The sequence below is a fragment of the Mauremys reevesii genome, linkage group 26, assembly GCF_016161935.1.
Source record: "Mauremys reevesii isolate NIE-2019 linkage group 26, ASM1616193v1, whole genome shotgun sequence".
NCBI lineage: Eukaryota > Metazoa > Chordata > Testudines > Geoemydidae > Mauremys > Mauremys reevesii.
In genome coordinates this window covers 13,217,158-13,243,463 of record NC_052648.1, presented here as the reverse complement: position 1 = coordinate 13,243,463, position 26,306 = coordinate 13,217,158, and the positions used below count along the sequence as shown (strand labels likewise).

Genomic DNA, 26,306 nt, shown 5'->3' with positions numbered 1-26,306 from the left:
TTTAAGAAGCATCAGGCGCTGCTCCATAGCGTGGCTTTGAACTTGGGCCTCAAGGCAGAGGAGATGGAGGAGCAGGCGGACACATTGTTCAATGTGCTCTTGGTGGCCACCCCAGACCAGGTCGCCCTCCAGGTACACGAAGGGCTCCTGGACATTGCCAAGTCCATCTGGCAAACCCGTCCTCTATTCCGTCCACGTCTAAAAGAGCGGAGAAGTAGTACTTCATCCCTGCGAAAGGGTTCAAGTACTTATACAGTCACCCACCACCAGGATCGGTGGTCATGTCAACGGCCAACGAGAAAGATAAGCAGGGCCCCACGAGTTCCACCCCTAAAAATAAAGACGCTAAGAGATTGGACTTGTTTGGTCGCAAGATTTATTCTATGGCCAGCCTCCAGTTTCAGGTGGCAGACCACCAAACCCTCTTGAGCCATTACAATTTTAACTTATGGGATTCCCTCCTCAAGTTCAAAGACTCCATGCCCCAGGAGGTGGCCCAGGAGTTTGCAACTCTGGTGGAGGAAGGCACCATGGCGGCTTGGTGCTCCCTCGAAATGACCTGGGATGCGGCCAATTCGGCTGCCTGGGTGGTTGCCTCAGCGGTGGTTATGAGGCGCAGTTCCTGGCTTCAGACCACGGGCCTTTCCCAGGATGCAGGCCTTTATTCAGGACCTCCCATTTGATGGTGTCGGTCTGTTATCTGACCAGACGTACATGCAGCTGTACGGCCTTAAGGACACACGGGTGACTCTCCGCTCTCTGGGGATACATTCTCCTCAGGTTTCAAGACAGCTGTTCTAACCTCCACGACAGTGGCAGCCTTGTCATGGACCTACAAGAAAGCAGGACACCGGGTTTAGCCTCTTCCACTACTTGTCGTCCCACTCCCCTGCGCAGCCTGGCCCAATGAAGCACCAAGGGGGTCAGAAGCACTCATTTTGAGGGTGCGCCTGGGAGCGACACACCAGCCATCTGTCTGGATCCTTCCTGCCCTTTTCTTGACCACCTCTCCCCTTATTGTTTGGCATGGTCCAGGGTTACATCGGACTGCCAGGTCCTGGACATAATCACTTGGGGCTATACCCTACAATTCTTGGTCAACCCGCCCTCCCGCCCCTCTTCTTCCCTGTCCCACCTCTTCCCTATCCCTCTTCAGGGACCCTTCTCACGAGCATCTCCTCATTCAGGAGGTCAAGAAGCTCCTGGGCTTGAGGGCTGTGGAGGAGATTCCAAAAGGCCAAATTGGGCCTCAGACCCATCCTGGACCTGCATGGCCTCAAGAAGTCTCTCAAGAAGTTGAAGTTCCGCATGTTCTCCCTGGCCTCCATTATCTCTTCCCTGCATCCGGGGGACTGGTACGTGCTCTCAACTTAAAGGGCGCATACTTCCATGTCTCCATATTCCTGGGACACAGACGGTTCCTGTGCTTTATTGTGGCTGGGCAGCATTTTCAGTTCACGTTCCTACCTTTGGGCCTGTCCTCAGCCCCCAGGGTGTTAGCGAAATGCATGGTGCCAGTGGTGGCTTACCTCAGGCGTCACCGAGGTATATGTGTGTGTCCAGATCTTTCTGTATCTCAATGACTGTCTCATCAAGGGCAGGTACAAAGGAGCCTCGATCTGGGGCGTTCCACCTGCAGCGACCTGGGCCTGTTGAAGATAAATGCAGAAAAGTCCACGTTCATGCCAGTCCAATGCATAGAGTTTATCAGAGCAGTCATCGACTCCACGCGAGCCAGGGCCTTCCTTCCTGAAGCACGTTTTCAGGCCATAGTGGGCTTAATCCCCTACATGCAATCCCACCCGCTCGCTACAGCCCACATGTGTCTGGGACTGTTGGGCCACATGCACATTCGTGGTCAGCCATGCCCTTCATATGAGGCCTCTGCAAATGTGGCTGGCCTCAGTTTACATTCTCAGCAGGCCCCTCCGAGACTGAGTAGTCACAGTACCAGTCCATATCCTGCTGTCGTTGGCCTGGTGGCAGGATCCGAAGTTGGTGCTTCAGGGAGTTCCCTTTGCGTCCCTGACCCCATCGCTCACCCTGATCTCGGATGTTTCGCATCTGGGATGGGAAGCTCATCTCGGCAAGCTCATAAGAAACTTAAGAACATAAGAATGGCCATACTGGGTCAGACCAAAGGTCCATCCAGCCCAGTATCCTGTCTACTGTCAGTGACCAATGCCAGGTGTCCCAGAGGGGGTGAACCTAACATGTAATGATCAAGTGATCTCTCTCCTGCCATCCATCTGCACCCTTTGACAAACAGAGGCTAGGGACACCATTCCTTACCCTCCTGGCTAATAGCCATTAGTGGACTTAACTTCCATGAATTTATCCAGTTCTCTTTTAAATCCTGTTATAGTCCTAGCCTCCACAACCTCCTTGGGCATGGAGTTCCACGGGTTGACTGCGCGCTGTGTGAAGGAGAGGTTTAAAACATATAAAAGGAAGTTCAACACCCAGGGTCGTTGGTTACAATCCAACCTGGCCCTCCACATCAATGTAAGGGAGCTCAGGGCGGTTTGACTGGCCCGTCAGGCTCTCTTGCCCCACCTGAAAGGCAAAGTGGTACAGTCCTGACAGGCAATACCGCCGCGGTATATTACATCAATTGACAGGGCAGCACCAGGTCTTCGGCCCTTTGTCAAGATGCGCTCAGACTCTGGCACTTTTGTGTGAGGAACGCCATTCACCTGGTGGCCGCCCATCTGCTGGGGGCCAAAAATGTCTTGGCAGATCGCCTCAGCAGAATCCTGTTATCTTGCCATGAAGGCTCGCTCCATCCAGAGGTAGTCAGCCTGATCTTCTGCAGGTGGGGGAGTCCCCAGGTTGGACCTGTTGACGTCCAGGCAGGAAGTGCCACATGTTCTGCTTTTTGCAGGGCGGGGACAAAGGGCTTCCTGTCGGATGCCTTCCTGATCTTGTGGTCTGGAGCACTGACGTATGCCTTCCCGCCTGTGCCCTTGATCCACAGGACCTTCCTGAAGGTGAAGCAAGACAAGGCCAAGGTCATCCCTGTGGCCTCGTCAGCACTGGTTCAGCATATTGCTGAGTCTGTTGGCAGCCACCCCCCGGCAGTGGCCTCTTTGACCAGATCTGCTGTCCCAGAACCATGGCAATCTGCTGCACCCAAACCTGGCGGCACTGCACTGACAGCCTGGCTGCTACGTGGGTGAGTGGAAAGGAATGATGGTGTTCCACTGGTGGCCAGCAAGTCCTGCTGGGCAACAGGAATCCTTCCACCCAAGCTACCAATGTGACTAAGTGGAAGCAATTTGCATGTTGGGCCTCGGATCGTCACATCTGTGTGGAGGAGGCCCCACTGCGGGACATCTGGACTATCTGTTGCACCTTATGCTCCAGAGCCTGTCACGGTCTTCGGTCAAGGTGCACCTGGTAGCCATTTTGGCGTTCCATTCTCCATTTCAAGGCAGGTCGGTCTTCGCCCACCCTATGACGGCACAGTTTCTGAAGGGCCTGGAGCACCTCTACCCGCATGTCTGGGATCCAGTACCCCCTTGGGACCTCAGTCTTGTGCTGTCACCGCTCATGGGTCCCCGCTTCGAGCCTCTAGCTTCCTGCTCTCTCCTGCTTCTCTCCTGGAAGGTTTCCTTCCTAGATGTCATAACTTCAGCCTGTTGTGTGTCCAAAATCAGAGTGCTAACAACTGAACCACCTTGCGTGGCCTTCTATAAGGACAAGGTTCAGCCTTTCTGCCCAAGGTTGTCTCCTAGTTCCATACTGGTCAAGACATATACTTGCTGGTCCCCTGTCCTAAGCCCCACGAGACAGATGAGGAACGCAATTTGTATACCCTGGACATCAGATGTGCTCTGGCCTTCTACATAGAACGAAGCCATTCTGTAAGTCTACGAAGCTGTTTGTGGTGATCACAGACAGAATGAAAGGTTGCCCTGTGTCTCCCCAAAGAATATCATTGTGGATCACAGCCTGTATCCGCTACTGCTAGGAGCTAAGGAATGTGCCCCCCGCCGCCGATAGTGACGGCTCACTCGAATAGGGCACAGGTATCTTTGGCAGCCTTCCTCGCTCAAGTGCCGATCCAGGAGATCTGTCTGGCAGTGACCTGGTTGTCTGTCCACACATTCGCTTCACACTGTCCATTGACCCAGTAAGCTCAGAATGACGCTGGCTTCGGCAGAGCTGTGCTACAAGCTGCCTGATGGTGAACTCTGAGCCCACATCTATTGATACTGCTTGTGAGTCACCTAGAATGGAATTGATATGAGCAAGCGGTTACCTACTTTTCATAACTGTTGTTCTTCAAGATGTGTTGCTCATGTCCATTCCATTACCCGCCCTCCTGCCCCTCTGTCAGAATGTTGGCAAGAAGGAACTGAGATGGTGCAGGGCCGGTGGCGCCTGATATACCGCGGCACGAGCGCGGCACTCTAGGGGGCACCACAGCCGGCCCTATGGATACCGTTAAGGCAAAAATCTCCTCCAGCTGCGCACATAGGTACGCGCACACCTAGAATGGAATGGACCTGAGCAACGCATCTCGAAGAACAAGCGTTATGAAAGGTAGGTAACTGTTTTTAATTCTTCTCAGCCCCCAGATGGTAGTAAAGTTTGTTATTTTCTATCTCTCAGCCTACTAGACGTCCAGACTCTTCTGATGACCGTCACATCATGACAAAGCACTCTAGCATCTACCCAACAGAAGAGGAGCTGCAGGCCATCCAGAAGGTCGTCTCCCATTCTGAACGTGCTCTTAAGCTCGTCTCTGATTCATTGACAGAGCAAGAATCTGACAGAGAAGATGATGATGATGATGATGAAGAGAGGGGGTAACAAACTTGCATAGCCTCTTTCCATAGGTAGTTGGTGCAGTATTGTGGCAAGATGAGGTTGACACTTTTGGAGTGCTGGGGAAGTCGTCATCCCAGAATAGCTGCACAGTCTGTCGAAGGGGATGGGTAAGGAGGCCACATCAGCAAAATGAGAGTTTGAAAATGGCAAAAAGGAATCCTCTTCTCACTCTCATTTGTGCATCTGTATTTTGTTTGCCTAAGCATTGGTGAGGGTAGAGATCACAGAGCTTGCGATACATACAGAATCGGCTTCCTTACTTAGTGGCTTTAAATTCTGTTTTCGGTCCTGTAGCACTGGTTGAAGCTAGATTAAAAAGGGTTACAGTGATATCCAATTCCTGCAGAAAATGTTCCAGCTGTCCACTTGGCACTTAATAGTCACTTAAAAAGTAGTAAAACAAAAATAGTCTCCCCTCTGAACAGTTAGACCTGGGGTGGTAGTGAAATCTTTACGCTATTTCAATGTAATATTTTAAAGAAGAGTTCTGGAGAGTTCTTGTATTTAGGTTTAAATTAAAGGTTTCAAAATTACAATCAAAAGGCAAACGTGTTGCGAAGTAACTCATAGTGGGCCTACCACTAAAGCTGCTTCAATGAATTCGTGCTGCAGCAGAACCAAAGTATTGCATGGAGATTTCAGTGTCTTTCTGTTTTAACAAATACAGTGCAGCAATTTACTTCAGTAGCCTTAATGATATTGTTAATTGCCTTTTAGTTCTGCTTTTCAGATATTTTGGGGATCCCTGTGATAGATTTTAAGGCTCAGATTCGATGTAGATAGCTCTGTTTGATGTTTTCCCATGACTTCTCTCCTCAACAGGACAGTAGAAACTGCACCCCGAATTCTGAAAGGTGTAATGCGAGTTGGCATTCTGGCAAAAGGGCTTCTGCTCCAAGGAGACAGGAATGTTCATCTTATCCTGCTCTCTGCCCAGAAACCTACACACACCCTCTTAACGAACATCACAGAGCAGCTGCCCAAGCAGCTTTCAGTAAGAGTGGATCCTCCTCCTTTGTTTCTGATTTCTAATGCCTGTTTCTCCTTTGCTAGTTGTCAGGAAAAAGGATACCTAGAGCATAGAATAATCCAGTACTGCCTATTGAAGATTAACAATATCCTAGGCTATGTACAAAACCAGATAGAAAATACCGTTCCTGTGCTTAGCAACAGGCATTGTAACAGGGAATGTGTGCTGGGTTTTTTCTGCATTCCATCTCAAAATGGCAATTTCCATTATAGCAGTAGGTAGCATAGTGGCGTGCTGCACTTGTTTTGGATGTCTTAGTTCAGTCCTTACAGGCTCTTACATCACAAAGCTAATACAGTTCGGCATAATTTGCATGATGGGACAATCTGCTCAGGAAAGTCTCAGGACTAGAATGACAGAGTTGCATGTTAAGCTTGAGGTGCGCTGGTAGGGCTGCGAGAAAGCATGGCCAGTAAGGGCCTACTGCAGAAAAACTGTGTGCTGCCTATTATATATGTTTGTAGGGTTGTCGCTGGCGTGCTGGTCCCAGGATATGACAGAGACAAGGTAGGTGATATTTTTTTTACTGGACCAACTTCTGTTAGTGGAAGGCACTAGGTTTCAAGCTACACACAGCTCTTCCTCAGGTCTGGAGAAAGGTAGACAGTGTGTCTGAGCTAAATATAAGGTGAGACAAATTATTAAGCGTAAGAGGTTCACATATGCTGTAGGAGACAGCAGTTTAAGGAATTGGGCAATTAAAGGTTAGCAGGCAGCGGAGTGTGTTACAAATTACTATAATAAGCCATGAAACCAGTATCTTTGTTAATATCATGGTTTTTAGTGTCTAGCAGAGTTATGAATTTAAGCTCCCGGGCATGTCCCTTGAAGGTGTTATGTGGGATTCCTTTGAAGACGAGGACTGAGGTCAGACATGGACTGATAACTTTGTGAAAAGTGTTCGCCCATGGACGATGTGGTGGTCTGTCGCTATCAATTTTCTGCTTGGTTTCATTTGAGAAGTGTAGTGATTGTCTCGTTTCACCCACATAGTTGTTGTGGCATTTGATGTACTGGATGAGGTACATCACATGTTGTGATAAGCATGTGTAGGATCCATAGATCTTGAAAGTTGTATTGTGGGAGGTACTAATCATTGTATCAGTGGAGATATGTCTGCATGTTTTGCACCTGGTTCTGGCAGGAACTGATGCTGCTTTGAGTTGGTGCGTCTTGGTCTGATCGGAGCTTGCTTCTGATGACAAGCTTGGTAAGGTTGGGGTGGTGTTTGAAAGTCAGAAGAGAGAGTTTGGGGAAGATTTCTTTCAGGATACAGATGTGTCCATGTCTCACCTCTCAGTCCTCATCCTCAAAGGAAACCTGCATAAATACCTTCAAAAGACAAGCCTGGGAACTTAAATTCATAACTCTACTGGACTTAACACACACACTGGTTTTATGGTGTATTACAACAATTTGTAGCACACCCTACTGCCTCCTAATCTTGAATTGCCCACTTCATTTAAAATGGTTTTATACTGCATGTGTGAACCTCTTATGCTTAACAACCTGTCCCACCTTGTATTTAGCTCAGACACTCTGTCTACCTTCTCCAGACCAGAGGAAGAGCTCTGTATAGCTCAAAAGCTTGTCCCTTCCTTCAACAGGAGTTGATCCAATAAAAGATATTACCTCACCCATTTTTCTACTAATGTAATTGAAACTGATGCTACATCATTCCTAGCTTTTAAACTATATTAGTCAATTTCTTTCTTGAACAAAAAATTCACCAAATACATTTTTTTTAATAGTGGGGTGTAGAGATAATGCTGGCACATGAACTTGAAGATGAAACAAGTGGAGTTTTGTTTTTAACTTTCTAGACGTTAACTGAAGATGAATATGAAGTTTCATCTGATGCTGAGGAAGCGAGTATACTCATCTGTTCGTGCAAGGAACCAAAAATGCAGGTCACAATTTCAGTCACATCTCCTCTCATGAGAGAGGATGCTTCTGCTGACGAAGGTGAGTAAATCATTGATGGTTTAAAATTACTTTGTGTGAAAGGTTTGATGTACTAAGTATGTAATAATTTCAAAATGAACTAACCATGGTGACTGAGCAGATATTTTGATTTGTTGATTTGGTTACTGCTGTCAGAATACTTTCAAAGTGACAAAATCAGAAGGCTGAAATCCTCCTAAAACTCCTGTGCTGCTTTTTCCCTTCACCTTCCTGAATGGGGAAGCAGAAGATGGATGGAGTTAGCTGTGTTCGAGACTTAACTTGATAAATCTGCAGACCTAATTGCTGTAATTTAATAGAGATTTTTGTGCTGCTCTCAATGCTTTCAGGAACATATTCTCATTTGAAAAAGCCTGCTTGCTTTTGGTGGAGGAGACAATGATCTCTAATCACAATGCAGTCGGGCTTCAGTCTGTGGATACGATTTAGAAACTACAGTATGCTAGTTTGATAGCTATTAGTAACAAAAAGTTATGGTTGTGTTATGGTCTTTTACAGCAACTCTTGGTCGCGAAAACTTTGTAAGTAAATGGTGCAAAGAGACATTCATATATTTCTTTCCTCTTAGAAGCAGCAGCAGAATCTCAGCCTGACCCCTGTGATATTTTGAGTCAACAGAAATGCCTAGAGTCATTGGCTGCCCTTCGTCATGCTAAATGGTTCCAGGTAAAGAGCTTTTCTAAGCACTGAGATGTGTTGTGCAGTTCTTCGAGTGATTGCTCAGGTGTATTCTACAGTAGGTGTATGTGCTCGCCACTTGCACCGGTGCCGGAAGTTTTTCCCTTAGCAGTACCCGTAGGGGGGGAGAACCGCTGCAACCCCTGGAGTGGCACCTCTATATCGCACTATAAGGGGAGCTATGTACCTCCCTCCCCCCCCCGCCCTCCCCAGTTCCTTCTTGCCACCAGTGAAGGTAGTCGGAACTTCGTGCTCCAGCCTTGCTGCAGCTTCTCTAGTTAGCCTTAGTAGTACATTTCTTCTAATAGTTAAATAATTTTCTCCAATTAGTCGTCTGGGTTAGGGGCATGCCTCGTGCCCTAGGCTTCAAGTAGTGCAACTCCTGTCACAGTTGTATGCCAAGAAGCGACCTGCACACTCAGTGTCTCCGTTACTGGAGCGAGTCCCACGTAAGTGAGCGCTGTAGGATCGGCAGATCATTCAAGCCCCGAACTAAGAAGGAAAGGGACATTAGACTTTGCGCTCTCCTAATGGAAACAGCACTGGCCCCGGCACGCTGAACGGACTCAGCGCCTGGCACCGCGTCTTCGGTACGGAGTGAAGTCCCCTCCACTAGCCGGCACCGCTCCCCCTCCAAGAAGCAGGGGAAGACTCAGTGGCTCTGAGACAAAAGTAGGGGTGAGGCCGGACCTGAGCTGGGCAGCCCACGATCCTCCTCGGGACCCAGGCCTCCGACTCGTGCTGAGCGGAGCAGCCCGGTCCCATCCATGAGTGCATCCCTTGCGGTGAGGATGCCATCAACTCCGGAGGCTGCACAGGCCGCAAGTGACATCTTAACCCTCCTGGTACCTGTGGCGCCACCTGAGACGGGTCCCTGGTCTCGAGGGAAGCCGCCACTGGGAGCACAACAGACCTCTCCGACACGGCACAGTCCACGCTCCAAGAACCGCTCGCCGCCTCGCTCGAGAGGTCTTCCCACAGCTCGCCCCAGCCCTCTACCCCGCTCAGGCTGACCGGCTCACCGCCCGTGAAGGAGCCTAGGGGTTCCTCCACGCCCCACGACCAGGGTCGCAGGCACTGGGATAAGTGGCACCGATGCTCCTCCTTGCGCCGCAGGTACTGGAGCCGATCCTGACGCCACCAACGTAGACGCTCGGATTCAAGTTCCCGCTCTACCAGACATCGCACGCGGGACTCCTCTTGAGATTCTCCGGCACCAAAGTGTCGTAGCTCCGGCCACCAGGGTGAGTACAGGATCAGCAGCTCGGACGGGTACCAAACCTCGTCATCGAGGTCCTGGTCATGCGGACGGCACTGTCTCAGGCACCATTGCTCTCGCCACTCCTATGGTACCGTGCGCTCGACAGTGACCTCAGCATTGGCACCCAGCCACCTGTCTCCAAGTCATGCGGCTCAGCGAGAACAAACTGTGCTGCCTGGCCCCCAAGTTGGTCAGTGGCACGGCACACCATGGCAGGGGCAGTGGTGTCAATGGGCACTGTGGCCACAGATGCCTGCCCAGGCGAGTTCTCGCTTGGTGGCTGGAGCATCCCAGGGTCCTTTGGCCTCCCCTCCTCGGCAGAGGGAAAAGTCAACAGGTCTCGAGCCAACGGCACTGCACCCGGACTCTGACCTGGGCATCGACCCCCCCGACGCCCTAGGCACCCCTCGCCGGCACCGGAGGAGGCCATAACGGCACTGCCACCCGTCCCACAGGAGGACTTTAAGGCTCACCAGGAGCTCCTTAAGCAGGTGGTGTCCAGTCTCCAGCTCCGGGCTGAGGAGTTGGAGGAGCTGTCTGACTCTCTTCTTAATGTGCTCTCGTCCTCGGCACCTGGCTGGGTGGCTCTGCCTCTCCACCAGGGGGTAGTCAATATCTCAACTACCCTGTGGCAAACCCCAGCTTCCTTGGCCAACACCTCCAAGAAAGCGGAGAGAAAATACTTTGGGCCGGCTAAGGACCATGAGTACCTGTATTCCCACCCGGCACCTAATTCCCTGGTGGTGGAATCAGTGAACCACCGGGAACGTCACAGTCAACCCACCCCCAAAGACAAGGATGCCAGGAGACTGGATATGTTTGGCAGGAAGGTTTATTCCTCAGCGATTTTCCAGCTCTGGGTGGCCAACCATCAAACCCTACTGAGCTGGTATGACTTCAACCTATGGGGGTCCCTACCAAGTTTGAACCTCTCCTCCTGGAGTGGGACAAAAAGGAGTTCAGGGCTCTGGTAGAGGAAGGAGCAGTGGCGGCTTCGGACGTGGCTGACATGGCAGCCTGCTCGATGGCCTCTGCCATATCCATGTGCAGGGCATCGTGGCTACTCCTGTCCGGACTGTCTGCAGTGTCCCAGTCCTTGATGCAGGACCTTCCCTTTGACGGGAAAGCATTGTTCGCGGACCAAACTGATGTCCTCCTGCATGGGTGAAAGACTCCCGCACCACCCTGCAAACCTTGGGCCTGTACGTCCCTCCGGCGAAGGACAAGGTTCACTATCTTCATTAATGATCTGGAGGATGGCGTGGACTGCACTCTCAGCAAGTTTGCAGATGACACTAAACTTGGAGGAGTGGTATATACGCTGGAGGGTAGGGATAGGATACAGAGGGATCTAGACAAATTAGAGGACTGGGCCAAAAGAAACCTGATGAGGTTCAACAAGGACAAGTGCAGAATCCTGCACTTAGGACAGAAGAATCCCATTCACTGTTACAGACTAGGGACCGAATGGCTAGGAAGCAGTTCTGCAGAAAAGGACCTAGGGGTTACAGTGGACGAGAAGCTGGATATGAGTCAACAATGTGCTCTTGTTGTCAAGAAGGCTAATGGCATTTTGGGCTGTGTAAGGGCATTTCCAGCAGATCGAGGGATGTGATCATTCCCCTCTGTTCGACCTTGGTGAGGCCTCATCTGGAGTATTGTGTCCTGTTTTGGGCCCCACACTACAAGAAAGATGTGGACAAATTGGAAAGAGTCCAGTGGAGGGCAACAAAAATGATTAGAGGTCTGGAGCACATGTCCTACGAGGAGAGGCTGAGGGAACTGGGATTGTTTAGTCTGCAGAAGAGAAGAGTGAAGGGGGATTTGAAAGCTGCTTTCAACTACCTGAAAGGGGGTTCCAAAGAGGATGGATCTAGACTGTTCTCAGTGGTACCTGATGACAGAACAAGGAGTAACGGTCTCAAGTTGCATTGGGGGAGGTTTAGGTTGGATATTAGGAAAAACTTTTTCACTCAGAGAGTGGTGAAGCACTGGAATGGGTTACCTAGGGAGGTGGTGGAGGTTTTTAAGGTCAGGCTTGACAAAGCCCTGGCTGGGATGATTTAGTTGGGAATTGGTCCTGCTTTTGGGCAGGGGGTTGGACTAGAAACCTCCTGAGGTCCCTTCCAACCCTGATATTCTATGATTCTATTCTGTGATTCTATGACAAGCCCAGGATGCAGGCTTCAGCTCCCCCTGCTAGGAGCAGATATGAGCCTCTGCTCATGAGACCAAGGGAACAGAGGTGTAGGTCCCAACGTCAGTCCCACTTGGCCCCACGGCCAGGCCTCTCGAAGGGCAAAAGGCAGGGAAAGAGGCGGTTTTGACTCTTTGCTGGGGGGCCACTGGGCCTGTTGCCAGGAAAGCCCCACAGTTAATAAAGTTTGCGTTCTGCAACCGTTTATCTGCCTTCCTTGTGGAGTGGTCCCATATAACGTCAGACCAGTGGGTCCTCAACACTATCTCCAAGAGCCACATGTTGCAGTTCACCTCACCCCCCGCCCTGGGTGAGCCTCGGGGACCCGAAGCACTCCCGCCTCCTAGACCAGGAGGTGACACGCTGCCTCTGCCTGGGGGCAGTGGAAAAGGTACCGGTAGAATTCCAGGGTAAGGATTTCTCCTCCTGGTATTTCCTGATCCTGAAGGCGAAAGGGGGGCTCAGACCCATCCTAGACCTACGGGATCCCAACAGTTTTATGGTCCACTACAGGTTCCGGATGGTATCCCTGGCCTCTATCGTTCCCTCTCTGGACCTGAGGGATTGGTTCGCGGCCCTGGACCTCCAGGACGCATATTTCCTTATCCATATATTCGAGCAACACAGACGCTTCCTCCGATTCCTGGTAGTCGGGGGACCATTACCAGTTCACGGTCCTCCTGTTTGGCCTTTCCACAGCTCCCAGAGTTTTCACCAAATGCATGGTGGTGGTTGTAGCCTACCTCCGGAGGAGAGGGAAGCAGATCTTCCCATACCTGGACGATTGGCTTCTCAAGGGCACCTCCCAGTCCCAATACAGGCCCAAGTGGGACTTCTCCTGTCCATGTGCGCAGATCTTGGCCTAGTGGTAAACGAGACCTAGTCTACGTTGGTTCCGGTTCAGCGCATAGAATTCATAGGGGCGCTACTGAACTCGTTAGAGACCACAGCCTCTCCCCCCCCAGACAGGTTCGAGACCCTCAAAGGTCTCATTGCCTCGGTCACAGCCTTCCCCGTGATGACGGTGAGGGCGTGCCTTCAGATCGTCAGGCACATGGCGGTGTGCACCTACGTGGTTCGCCACGCCATGCTCAGAATGAGGCCTCGCCAACTCTGGCTGGCCTCCCAGTATTCCCAGGCCTGAGACGGGCTGGACAAGGGTGTAATGATACCGTCTCAGGTAGTTGCTGCCTTTCAATGGTGGTCCCTCCCCGCGCAACATGCGGCAAGGGGTCCCCTTCCAAGAAGTTTCCCCCTCACTAGACCTGGTGTCGGATGCCTCGGACCTGGGCTGGGGGGCCCATATAGGGAGCATTCAAACACAAGGGAGATGGTCGGCCTCGGAATTATCCCTACACATAAACATCAGGGAGCTCAGGGCAATACGGTTGGGGGGCGTAGCTTTCAGTGGGTGCTTTTGCGGGAAGGTGGTCAGAGTCCTCACGGACAATACAGCTGTGATGTATTACATCAACAGACAGGGAGGAACGTGCTCCTCAGCCCTATGCCTGGAAGCCCTGAGCCTGTGAGAGTTCTGTATAACCCACGATATCTCCCTGCGAGCCTCCACCTACCCGGCATCCGCAATGTGCGAGCCGATCACCTCAGCAGGGTTTTTTTTCCCACCAGTACGAGTGGTCACTCCACTGGGAGGTCATCCTACAGCTCTTCTGGGAGTGGGGAGTTCCCCCGGTCGACCTTTTTGCAACCGACCAGAACCGACGCTGCTCCCAGTTCTACTCCAGGGGAAGGGGGGCAACCTCGGACGCTTCTCTCCTTCAGTGGTCGGGCCAACTTTTCTATGCCTTCCCACCTTTCCCCCTAATAGGCAAAGTCCTGCAAAAAGTAAAAGCGGACAGGACGCGGGTCATCCTCATAGCCCCGGATTGGGCCTGTCAACACTGGTACGGGACCTCCTACAACTCCTAGAGGCTCCCCCGCGGAGGCTGCCGCTTCGGCCAGATCTCCTCTCCCAGGAAGGGGGATGCCTCCTCCACCCCAACCTGGTCGCGCTTCACCTGACAGCATGGTTGCTCCGTGGTTGGATGAGGAGGAGGAGAGATGTTCGGAAAACGTCAAACGAGTTCTGTTGGAAAGCAGAAAGCCGTCCACGCAAGACATATCTAGCCAAATGGTCCAGGTTCTCTAGGTGGGTGGGAGAGTGGGGAACCTCCCCTTTGTCTGCATCACTCCAACTCATTCTCCATTACTTCTTGTCCCTTAGGACACAAGGGCTAGCGCCCACCTCTGTCAGGGTGCATTTGGCGGCCATATCGGCCTTCGACCCTCTGGTACAGGGCCACTTGGTCTTTTCCCACCATATGACCTCCCGCTTTTTAAAGGGCCTGGATCATTCATTTCCGTATGCCAGGCCCCCTCTCCCCGCAATGGGATCTAAACCTAGTGTTATCCCGCTTCACAGGTCCTCCCTTTGAACCCTTGGCCACGTGTTCCTGGTCCCACCTGTCATGGAAGGTAGCATTCCTTGTTGCTATCACATCAGCTTGTCGTGTCTCGGAGCTTAGGGCCTTGACCTCGGAACCCCCGTATACAGTATTCCACAAAGATAAGGTCCAGCTTCGCCCACACCCTGCTTTTCTCCCCAAGGTGTTCTCCGCCTTCCATATGGATCAGGACATCTGTCCTAAGCCCCATTCCTCCAACGAGGAACGCTGCCTACACACTCTAGATGTGCGTAGGGCACTGGCCTTTTACTTGAACCATACCAGGCCGTTCCGGAAATCCTCGCAGCTGTTCGTTGCGTTGGCCGAACATATGAGAGGGCAACCAATTTCAACCTAGCGCCTTTCCCGCTGGATCACCTCATGCATACACACGTGGTACGACCTGGCAGGGAACCCTGCCGCCTATTGTTAAGGCGCATTCTACGAGAGCTCAGGCCTCGTCAGCCGCCTATGAAGCTCATGTCCCTATCCAGGACATATGTAGAGCTGCCACGTGGTCCTCTGTCCACACCTTTTCTTCACATTATGCGATCATCTCCATCAGATATAGCTTGGAGTCACCTACTGTGGAATACACATGAGCAGTCACTCGAAGAAGAAAGGACAGTTACCTGTTCTGTAACTGGCGTTCTTCGAGATGTGTTGCTCAGGTGTATTCCACATGCCGCCCTCCTTCCCCTCTGTCGGAGTTGTCTAGCAAGAAGGAACCAAGGGTGGGGGGAGTGTGCAGCTCCCCTTATAGTGCAATATAGAGGCACCACTCCAGGAGTCGCAGTGGTGCTCCCCCCGTATGGGTACTGCTAAGGGGAAAAACTTCCGGCACCAGTGCACGTGGTGAGCACTCACACCTACTGTGGAATACACCTGAGCAACACATCTCGAAGAATGCCAGTTATGGAACAGGTAACTCTCCTTTTCCCATTGATTTGCTAATCTGGTAGAAGGAGGGGGAAGGAGGCACAGTTTTGTGCTGCAGAGCTGACCATGTTTATTCAAAGTGTAACTGATGCTATTGGCAGCATCTGTATAATTTGACCCCCAAATTTTTGTGTACACATTCCAACTCATCCTCTCCACAGCACAGTAACTTAAAATAGCAATATTTCTAAATGGTTTTTGTTGGGTTTTGGTGAAAATAAATCCTGCTGAAGCAAAATATTTTATCTTTATTCTGGCAGGCTAAAGAAGGCTGCATATGTCAACTTCTGTCAGTAAATGGATCTGAGAGGATCTTTTTATATGTCACCTTCACCACCTGGCTTAGAAATGCCCTTTTAAACCCTAAACTTTCAAATACAACTGATGATTGTTTAAGACCCACTGACCTTCCTTTGTTCTTTGATTGCAGAGGTGTTAATTTCCAATTCATCTTGAGTGGTTTCTTACAACATATTAATTCCTTATGCTAAACAATCTGTTTAGCGTATTAATTCCTTATGCAAAACAAACCTTGTATTTAGCTGACACCTGTGTACTTTTCCCAGATCTGAAGAAGAGCTCTGTGCCAGCTTGCAAGCTTGTCTCTCTCATCAGTGGAAGTTGGTCCAATAAAAGATATTACCCCACGTTGTCTCTCTAGTTGTTTAAGAAATACGTATAAAATCCACCACCATAATTAGCACTGTGCAGCAACCCCAACAGAAAATCAAGAGCTGAATAGATCCTTAGAGACAACATCCCCCGTTGGTCTCTCCAGGACACTTGCAATCCATTGGCTAATGGAGAAGTGAAGCCTGCCCTGTTCTGATCATTCTTTACCTGCTTTGTGGATAAGTAGAGGATTTGAGTATTCAGAGCTGCCAGTCTAACACCTTTTGCTAGCACTGAATCCACAAATAATGTTGCTTACCCTGAGAGTGCTCAAAATGTTGAACACAATTGGTGTAGCCTTCTTTTAACTAGATAGGTTAGTTTCTTTATCCCTTTTGGTTTTGTGTTCTACCTCAGCATTTTTTTAGAATGCCAGTGCCCCGTTGCATTTTTTACATGGAGTAGTACATAGTAGACACTTTGCTCCATGTGAAGTCAAATGGTTTAATATTCAGATAAGGAGAATATTTTCTTCAGACTCTAAGATACTTTTAATGAGTTTTGTTTTGTTGCTTGTATGACTTAGGTTTTTATTGTCTTAGATATTTTCTGTTAGCAAACAGTCTCCTTTATTTCCATAAAGGCTAGAGCTAACGGTCTGCAGTCATGTGTGATTATCATCAGGGTTCTGCGAGATCTTTGCCAGCGTGTACCAACATGGGGGGCACTTCCAGATTGGGTAAGAAGACAGAAGCATTTTCTGTGACACCCTTCCTTTGATTGCTATCATGTAAGACGCTTTTAGCAACAGTGATGATTATCGGGGGCATTGAAATGAAGTAAAAGATAAGCTAACCACACAAGTATATTGGATACATAGGGCTGAATTTGTTGACGTCAGTGACAAAGCCTACTGACCTCAGTAGGTCCCAGAGTATGGTCTACATTTACCCTTCCTTTTCTATAACAAGAAGTAGTAAGAAGACTGCTGCTCAGCAATAGGGAATCCATCCTCCATAGCCTCTTCACCAAAGCAAATTGATGTAGTTATTCAATTCCAGTTCCTCTTGCGGGGGTGGAGAATGTGACTGTTTAAAAATAATTAGTGCATATCTGCAGTCATCTCAGATTTTCAACTTCATACTTGGCTATAACAAGTATGGTGCCACAGCCCGTGTCTGCAGGCCACATAGCAGTATGATTGCTGGAGCTCTGAGAGAGGAGATCCCTTTCCTCAGACTGTGAACAGCCACACCAGCATGACTGTACACACTGTATACAGAGTCAGATGTGTTTAACATACAAACTCCTAACACAGCTGAGCTCTAAATCCACTATGCTGTATGAGCACACATGTTGTGTCCATACAGTGGGTTACATGCTCCATGCATACCTGGAACTCTCTTCTCTCACAAGGCTTCCAGGAGTCCTATTCATATTAAGCATATAAATACTCTGTAAAGAGTTTGTCTACTTTAGAGAGTCTTAAACAACTGGGGAAGCTAGTTGGATTCTATTTATTGTAAACCATACAGTTCTTAGAAAACCTTCTGCCATACTAGCTACTGCATTAGTCTAACTTGTGGATTGCCTCAGTAAATACTAGGAACACGTTTTATCCCTCCAGTGTAACTGAACCCTGGTGTTGATCTTGTTCATCTGCCTTTGTTGCCTTTGTGCTGCTGGTTTAGGAGCAGTTGAGGGACTTGCTTTCATTATATTTGGCTGAAGAAATGAACCTAACCTTTGGAGAGAGACCCCACTGGTACTTACTTATACAATAGTCCCCTCTTTCTACCCCCTCCTCTTTCTGCACATGTGCAGTTAACCTGTGGGAGGGGGATGAATTGGCTTCTTGAGAGGGAAGCACATTTGCTTTCTTCACCGTGCTATCCCTTCTCTTCCAGCTCTTACCGTGGCTGGAAGATTGTAAGTACCATGGGCCTAGAACTCTCTTACTGTGTATATACAATGTCTAGTACAATGGGATCTTGATTGGGAACTTCCAGTACAACTGTAATACTACTGATGATTGGACAATACTAGAAAGTTTTGTAGTATTAGAATCATATAAACATAATAGGAAAGCTGGATAAAAGGTGACGGGTTTCGCTAGTAGATGCCTGTAGGTTTACAAAATAATTTAATAAACAAGTGATGATAAATGTGAACATTTTTAGAAAAGTGCCAATAAATAGCAGGGCTATTGTCAACTAATAAATGCCCCAAAAAACCATAGAGGAGCCGGTCTAAATGTTCCCATGTAGCATACAGTGGTCAAAATCCTTTGGTCAGTCCTAATTTTCCTAAGAAAGTGACCAGACTTCTGTAAATCCTCTAGGTGCAGAATTCTATCCTGTTACTTGCTAACAATAGTTTTTAGAAATAAGTTAGTAGCCAGCTCTGAACTGAGCTGTGAATTCTCTTGAGCTCAGCCTGGCAAAGTTCTGTTTGTCCATTCTCTCAGCAAAAAAAAGTAATTTTTGTTGACAAGCAAGTAAAATGTTTTCATTTATTGTCATACCACAAGTAGACGAGAAGGGTGTTTTGCAGGAGCTTAGATGTTCATGATGGTTTTACAAGGTTGCCTTAGCAGTATCTTGAGTCTCGTTTCAAAGAACTAAAAAGCAAGACACAACCCTAAAAAAGGCATTATTTGCTGTCTGCAGAGGCTGCCAGCCTTTTGTGGAGGACACATCATTGCTTATATTTTTAAGAAACTGTATTTTAATTTCATTTCCTCATTTAAAAAGTCAACCCTGATTTTGTCCTTCCTGCAGGCAATGGAACTTCTTGTAGAAAAGGCTTTAAGTAGTGCAACAAGTCCGCTAAGTCCTGGAGATGCCATGCGCCGAGTTCTTGAATGTGTAGCCACAGGAACGCTCTTGATGGGTCAGTTCTAAACTAATATCTGTAATGTCGCGCCACAAAATCTTTGAAACAGTGGATTGGGCCATCTGTATTGTCGTCCTGGAGTACACGCTACATTTTGTGATTGTTTCCCACTGAACAGATGTTAAAGTATGGCTGTTGGAATAAACTCTGTCCGCAGCATTGATTCTGGGACTCAATGGTATTGGTAGCTCTGCTTTCAGAAAGTGGCAGATGTGTTGTATGTGCCTTTTTGATTGAAGGGAAAGTGTTGATTATTTTTTATTTTGAAGTGCTTAAAGAGATTCAGATAGTTTAGGCCCAACACTTGCGTGTGCATTAATAATATTGCTCTCATTAAAACTTTAAAGCAATATTTAAAAAATATAAAGCCCAAGCACTTCAGCATTCTATGCCAGTCCCTGAGAATGCAGAAATGAAACTGACTAGTGAGGTTTCCTTCTTCCTTGAGTCAAGTGCAAAAAAGTAACCAAACAGTGTAACTAGTGAAAAGCAATGTCAGTGATACTGTAACTAACACTGTATGTTAGGAAAATGTGATTTTTTTTATTGTCTTTTTCTTAAACCCTGATCATAGTGAGTTTTAGAGTTGTGGTTCCTTCTTCCCCTTGCATTCAGATGGACCTGGGCTACAAGATCCCTGTGAGAAAGATGCAATGGATGCTCTAGAGACTATGACCAGTCAGGAACGAGAGGATATTACAGCCAGTGCACAGGTAGATAAGACAGTTATTTCTAATGGCATGGAGAAGGAAACTTCAATAGAAGCATTCTGTAAAGTGAAGCATCTGGTATACATCAGTATTTTGAGGTTACTCTATCCTTTCCACTTAAGGTTTTGAAAACAGCTACAGCACCCATGGAAGGGACAATCTCTGGTTTGCGATTGTATGTTTGTGACCCCAAAAGCAATGTTAACAACTCTGTGACCCTGAAAGCTGCACCTAATTTACACACTTCTTTAAAATTAAGAAATACATCAATGTGAAAAATACCTCACATTGAAGAGTAAAGTTGCCTTTAAAGGGAGTTAAGTCAGTTTCAGTATTGCATTTGCCCCTAAGTCTCTCTACCCATTTTTAGTCGTATTTTCGTATTTTCAAAACAGTTTTGTCTCCTGGGTGGCTTGGAGGGATTACGGGGTAAATACATAAAAACAAGGGAAAACTGACTATAGGGAAAACCAGTGAAATGGACTAGAAAACACAGAATTGTCAAAAAGTAAATGCAATGGAAAAAATATTATTTTTCTCTAGTCTTGTTAGCCATCTTTAGTGGTTAGTGTAAAGGTAACAGGTGAAGTAAAAAAAAAATCAAATAAGTCCATGTGTTCGTAAGTTAATACTTTAAAAAATGTTCACAACCATATTTCTTTATAATATTATTAATTTTCTTAATAAATAGTGTGATAGTTCTTCTTTACATCCACCGGCATCAAAAACTGCCAATTTAATCAGATTTTATGTGGAGAGGCAAGCTGTGTGCTGCATTTTCTGATCGCAGTATCTAAAATCTGCTCCTGCTAGCCACGTAAGCAATGGTATTATTATCAGTCAAAGATTCTTAGGATGTTGGCAGGCAATGTAATGCAATTTTAAAATAAAAAAAAAATCTTATTGCAAGACAGCCATTGCATGGTAGAAAAAATTAAAAATGTTTTTAGTGTATGTAATCTTGCCTGACGTCTGCAGAGCAGTAGGCTGAAGTCAGATATTTGATTTAGAAATTCACACTGATCTCTGTTACTGAGCTAAGTATTGCCTGTGTGCAGAACAACCCTGGTAGGCTTACCAGTTAAATATTGACCTTTCACCTTTCTGGCTTGTATTAAACTCAAGGCTTTAGATTAAATATTCCTATGTGGACTCCGTATAGCATTTTCTACTTAGACCTCAGTGAATAATGAGTACCTAAAAGAGATGTCTAGGACTAAAAGGTTGGGGGAGTTGGAATCACTTCTGTCAGTATATCAGGCAGGAGATCATTCAAGGATGGATCAGTGTGGGATGTGAGAAGACTGCTGCTATTTGTACACTGTTTCTTGTACTAAACAAATTACAGTAGTTTCTAGCTCTTCATTGGGCTTTGGAAACAGTCTTTTTAAGAGGTAGAAACTATTGTAAAGATTTACATTGACTTCAGCAGGTTTTGGTTCAGGACAAACATTTTTAGGCCTGATTTTTCAGAGGAACTGACTAGCTCAGCTTTCACTGATTTTAATTGAAGTTATGGGCTCTCAGCAGCTTTGCAATAAGGTCCTTTATATTTTTGTATCTGTACTTGATATTTAGAACACGTTGTCATTAACTTTAAACTCCAGCCTGCAGTGTGTGACTATAAAGGCTGCTGTACGCAGAAGATACGGTAGGCTGTGTAGTATCAGCTGTGTCATGCCTACTACTGTCCTGACAATGGTACCATCCTTAATGTTTCTTCTGCTTCCTCCTCTAGCATGCTTTACGGATGCTAGCTTTCAGGCAGATACACAGAGTACTTGGAATGGACCCTTTGCCTCCTCCTAAAAATAGACTTAATGCCCGTAACAGAAAAAGGAGACGAGACACCAGTGAGACAGCTGAGGGCGAGGGCAACGGGAAGAAGGACAAAAAAGAGGAAGATGATGATGCCTAACCACTGTTGTAGAATTTGCTGAGATAATGTTCACATGACTTTAATTTTTTATATATAAATATGAGTTGCTGTTTAGTCTGACATTTGGCAATTTTAGTGTTTTTCCCCTTGAAATAACGTACTGTAGATCTGTTTTAAATTGTGCTTAAATCATTACAGAAATTGCATCATTCCATAAGAGTAAAGTTGTTTATGGCAACAGTCCCTCTCCCTCTATTACGTTCCCTTCCTGTGTGCCCCCCCGCTCCCCCCCCCCACACTCTGAAAGAAACCCTCCCCACAGCAAAATAGGTAGATTGAGGCAGGCACTTTTTTTAAACTCTGGTATTTCTCTTAAGCTTTAAATATGTCCCATGACACGTAAAGGAAAACACAAGTTTATTGGGTTTGTATCTTTTAAAAAGTTGTATCCTTGTTCACTTTAGATGTCCAGCCTGAAATTGGAGGCAGTTTCTAGCTGGATCTGGAGTGTCTGTCTGAAATTGACAAGTTTGATTTGAATTTATTATTATTTTTTTTTTGGAAGGGGATCTTGCACTTTGTGCGCTCCCACTTTGGGGCAGTGAAGTGGGTGCTGCATTGTAAAGAGGTACATAAGCTGCTTGCTCAGAGCCATTTTTGGCAAACCAGCCAACTTAGAAATGACAGTTGGCAGTAGAAATGACAGAGTCTGAAATGTTTAATTCCCTTGGATTTATAGTTCTCCATTAGACACAGCACATTGTACTTAAAAGCACCCCTGTAAAACATGCTGTCTAAAACAAGAGAGGGGAAAAAACTGGAACGGTTTCTCCTGTTTGGTATTGTGGTTTGCAATTTTGCATAGTTTTTCTCTTCCGGGAAAGCAAAAAATATGTTCCAGTAGAGGTGACACTATGAGTAGGGGTAAGCGCTACTCTGAACAGTCTGAAGTGGTGGTGCTAAGAATAGGCCAGAGTGCTAACTTTCTAGTAGCTGTTACATGACAGTATAATCACTAACCACAGAGATTCTCTGCATACCAATGAGTGCCTTCTAAAGAGAGGTGGCCAGGACTCACACAGGGAAAAGCTGTTTTTTTTTTTTTTTTTTTTTTTTTTTAAATCTGCACAGTTTAACATCGAGTCTGTTTTTAAAGCCAGGCATTTCTCAGCAGCACCTCTCGGAAATAGAAGAAGTCAGGCGTTGATAGCTCTGCTTGTTTGGGCTCCCATTCCATACAATCTGCTGCTGCTGAGCAAAGGAAGGGTGTCCAGCTGCACTGACTGACAGACGCGGGGGTGAAGGGCTTGGTCTCAGCACTTGGGGTACAGCCGGCTCGCCCAGCTGGGAAAGCTGGTAGCCTAGCCCTGGGCAGCCAGTAGTGACTGGATCAACCTGTTTCTATGTGGAGGGTTTCTCAATTGGTTGCCCAGTGGCTTTATTTTTTTTAAAAGAACTTTTATTTTGACAATGTTGTGTTCTAGGGTCACTTGCCACAGTTAATTTGGTTATTTTAAGTGTGTTTAAAGGACGGCCTGTAACGTGGCTTTAATATTTGAATGTCTTTGTAGTGCTACCTGGAAAAAAGGAGAAAAATGAAAAAAATAAAATAAAGGAGTTATGCTTCCATTTTCTATGTAACGTCTAGTGTTTAACCAGTGAATCTCACTAGCACAGTGGTCCCCAAACTTTTCAGGGTCGCGCCCCCCTTTCCCATCAACCTGCCACAGCTCCCAGCGTGGGGGCGGGAGGGACAGGGGTAAAGGGACCTCATCTGGCAGGGAGCAGGGCTGGGAACAGAGCCATGGCAAGGGGCTGTGGCTGAGGGCAGGGGTGGAGACACAGCCCAGGCCATGGCTGGGGGCTGCAGCCTGCAGCTGAGCCCACAGCCAGGTGTGGTTCCGCTCTTGTCCCCAGTCTTGGCCCTGGGTCAAGAGCAGAGCGGTGTGAGGTGGAGCTGGGTGGCGCTGCCTCCCTATGGAGGCTGGCCCAGGCCCCGCCGCAGCCTCCCGGAACGTTCCGGCTCACCCCACAGTTTGGGGAACTCTGGATTAGTAAGTGATCACAAGTCAGGTAGCTGATTGGTTGGATGGTGATTATCCCAAGCTCTCAGCACTTCAACTTCACACCCAGATCCTCATTTAAACCTTGTTTTTATAACTCCATTAATACTTTGGTTTGGGCTTTCTAACATTATTCAGCATTTTTAATCTCAACAGCAAATTTCCGATTATCTTTTTAATGAAAAATACTTGTTCTATTCACCATTAAATACAACTCAGCTGAGCTTCCCGTTAAAAGCACATTAAGTTGATTTTTTTCCTTGAACCCCTGGGGAGAAAACCAGAACCCTTTTGTATCTGTGTCTCAAACTGAAGTGAATCTCTCCCCAAGCAAAGGGGTCAGTTGGAACTGTGAACAAAGGTTTAGGTTTATATTTGTGAAAATGGATGGATTGGCTGCAGCTGATGATTTCCTTAGGACAGCAATTCTGAGCTCAGGTCCTGAGCACCACGAAATCACACCCAAGACAGTGTGGTGAGCTGAAAGTCGCATGAGGACTAGAATGATTGCATTCCAGGCCGAGGTGCTACAGGAATGCTCTGTTGCGCTTGTAAGGCAGTTCAGGGAACAGTAGCAAACAGAGAAAAGTTTCTCTCTGTGCATAGACTTTCTGTGGCCTGGTTGGGGCTCTTCGGGTTACATTTGCATTCTGCTCTTTAGGCAGTTGTGACCCATCAGCGTTGTTTTGCTGGCTGATTGGCGTATCCTATGGAAGCTGAAGGTTTCTTTTAGGAAACTCCTAGCTCAGGGCGTGGTGTTAGTGAGGAAATGATTTTGCAAATTAGATCATGTTTATATGCTGGTTTAAGATAAGAGTGTAGGGAGAAGCAGAAGAGCTTCAAATTCTAAGCACTGAGAGCAGATCAATGTGATACAAGATGGTCAGCCAGTCTGACACATCCTCTGAGACAGCACCACACCCAGAAAGTAGTGCATCCTGAGAAACTAGCCCTTGCTCATTTAGAGCTTATATATCCATTTTTAACCTATATTTTGATTCAAGACCTTCTGAGTTTATGGAGAAAGATTACACTGGCCCTTTAAAGAGTTTGTGTGCTCTCAAATATGGTGTGGTATTTGTCTGGATGTCCCATCTCACTGGCACTGATGAAACCCACATTAGGTGATTGTTTCGATTGCATTAAATGAACTTCTGTTCTTTGCATTCTATGTACGATCTTGAGAGTTGTGCCAGGTAACAGAATATTCCAGAGTGATTAATGTACAATAATGTGGGTTTTGTTTTTAAGTTATTCCTTGTTTTCCATAAATTGGCTGCTGTTCTTTCCATAGATGATGATGATCCTGTGTTCTGAAGATTCTCCCCTGCACCTCTGTCTTGGAAAATGGAAAAATAAAAGCTTGAAACCCTCCAACATTTCAAATAAGAATTTAATGCTGTTCTGTAAATGGGTGCTGCACATAACCATTTTGTTAACAGCAAACATTGTGTGGGTATAGCGATACGTCCTTTTCTGGGTTATCTTTTACAAATAAATATATTTAAAAGGACAGATAAGAACTTTTTGTGCAGGTTGCTAAATAAATGCATTGTTTGTTTAACCAAAGCTGTGCTGCGTGCCTCAGATTTGCGGTATTGGTAGCAACTAATGTGCACTCACTCATTTGTACTACAGAATCTCTGTAACTTGACTGTAAAACCCTGATTCTGCAGTACGTTGTCTTCCATCATGTTGTGAGTTTATCTGTTCCTAGGGCCAGCAGTAGGGGTTGAGGGTGTGCTGCACATTGCAACAGGTGCATGGCACCTTGCCTGGATCAGCCCCTAAAAGAGGACACGACCGCTTATCATCCAGTTTGAAATAATAATAAAAGAGCATAGGAGGTAAAAGCCATGAGTGTGGATACAGCGATCCCAAACTTGAAAATCAAGTTGCCAGAGCCATAAAGCACAAAAAAGCATAACGGCAGCGATCCCATCACAGTTTGATGGAGTGAGCTCAGATGGCTACAAGTACGGAGCTAGCACCACAACCTGAAAAGCTTTATTGCCAGTTCCAGCACAGCCTCGTGACAGTGCTTTTGGCTTTGAGGGGTGATGTGAAGCCACATACGTACCTAAAGCAAGCAGCTGCCAAACAAACTGCTCCTGGAGATGATAAACTGGCTGGCAGCCTTACAAACATCTCCCTGTTGTCACTCGAGTATGGGGAGGTTTCTTCCATCCCATGCAAACCTCACTTTCTCATTGGAGTATAAATTTACCTGAAAAAATGTGCTTTAAGACATCTACAACAGGCTTATTTCTCTTCAAAATGTTCTTCCATTGCGATGATGCTTCACTCCTCCAGTGCCAATGTGCGTGGGAACACTAGCATAGCACCAATGCCATGGTGCAGATCAGCATTTTAAGCCCCATGTGTCTCAGATCTGCTCTGACTGAAGAGTTGAAGTCGTGTGGTACGTAAAACGTCAGCTGCTGCCTGGAGACTTGTCCATGCTAACGTTTGTGTAGCTACAAATATCACTGAAGTTGAATTGGTGCCAACAATGGTAAGAAATGTTTAGTTTAAAAAACAACCCCCCACCTCCACCCCGAGTTTAGATACCTTATTTTAAGCTTCCTGGGCTTTTTTTTTTTCTTTGTTGTGTCCCTCAATTTGATTTTTGTCCAACGTTTGGGTCTAGTTAGTTGCAGAAGAGAAATTATTACAGCTTGTGAAACACAATGAATCTGCTTCTCTAGAGGGGATGGAAAAAATAGTTGTCACTTGCCTAACTAACCTGGCCCCATTGCTAATCGAGAACACACAGACTTGCAGTTTCCTGAGGAAG

General features: G+C 47.1%; 1 protein-coding gene across 4 annotated transcripts in view; it reads left to right on the top strand.

Moving 5' to 3' along the window:
* Positions 1-25,073, top strand: part of ZFR2 (zinc finger RNA binding protein 2) — a 92,704-nt gene extending 67,631 nt beyond the window's left edge. For 3 of the 4 annotated variants that reach the window (XM_039515759.1, XM_039515757.1, XM_039515758.1), the window contains exons 12-19: positions 4,618-4,814; positions 5,659-5,830; positions 7,690-7,831; positions 8,400-8,497; positions 16,606-16,701; positions 18,743-18,854; positions 19,473-19,570; positions 21,306-25,073. In XM_039515759.1, coding sequence (XP_039371693.1) covers positions 4,618-4,814; positions 5,659-5,830; positions 7,690-7,831; positions 8,400-8,497; positions 16,606-16,701; positions 18,743-18,854; positions 19,473-19,570; positions 21,306-21,485 — 1,095 coding nt within the window. In that variant the 3' untranslated portion in view covers positions 21,486-25,073. Of the gene's footprint in view, positions 1-4,617; positions 4,815-5,658; positions 5,831-7,689; positions 7,832-8,399; positions 8,498-16,605; positions 16,753-17,653; positions 17,670-18,742; positions 18,855-19,472; positions 19,571-21,305 lie in introns of those variants that run through there. The other variant, XM_039515760.1, reaches the window with a different exon arrangement.
* The last annotated feature ends 1,233 nt before the right edge of the window (positions 25,074-26,306 follow it).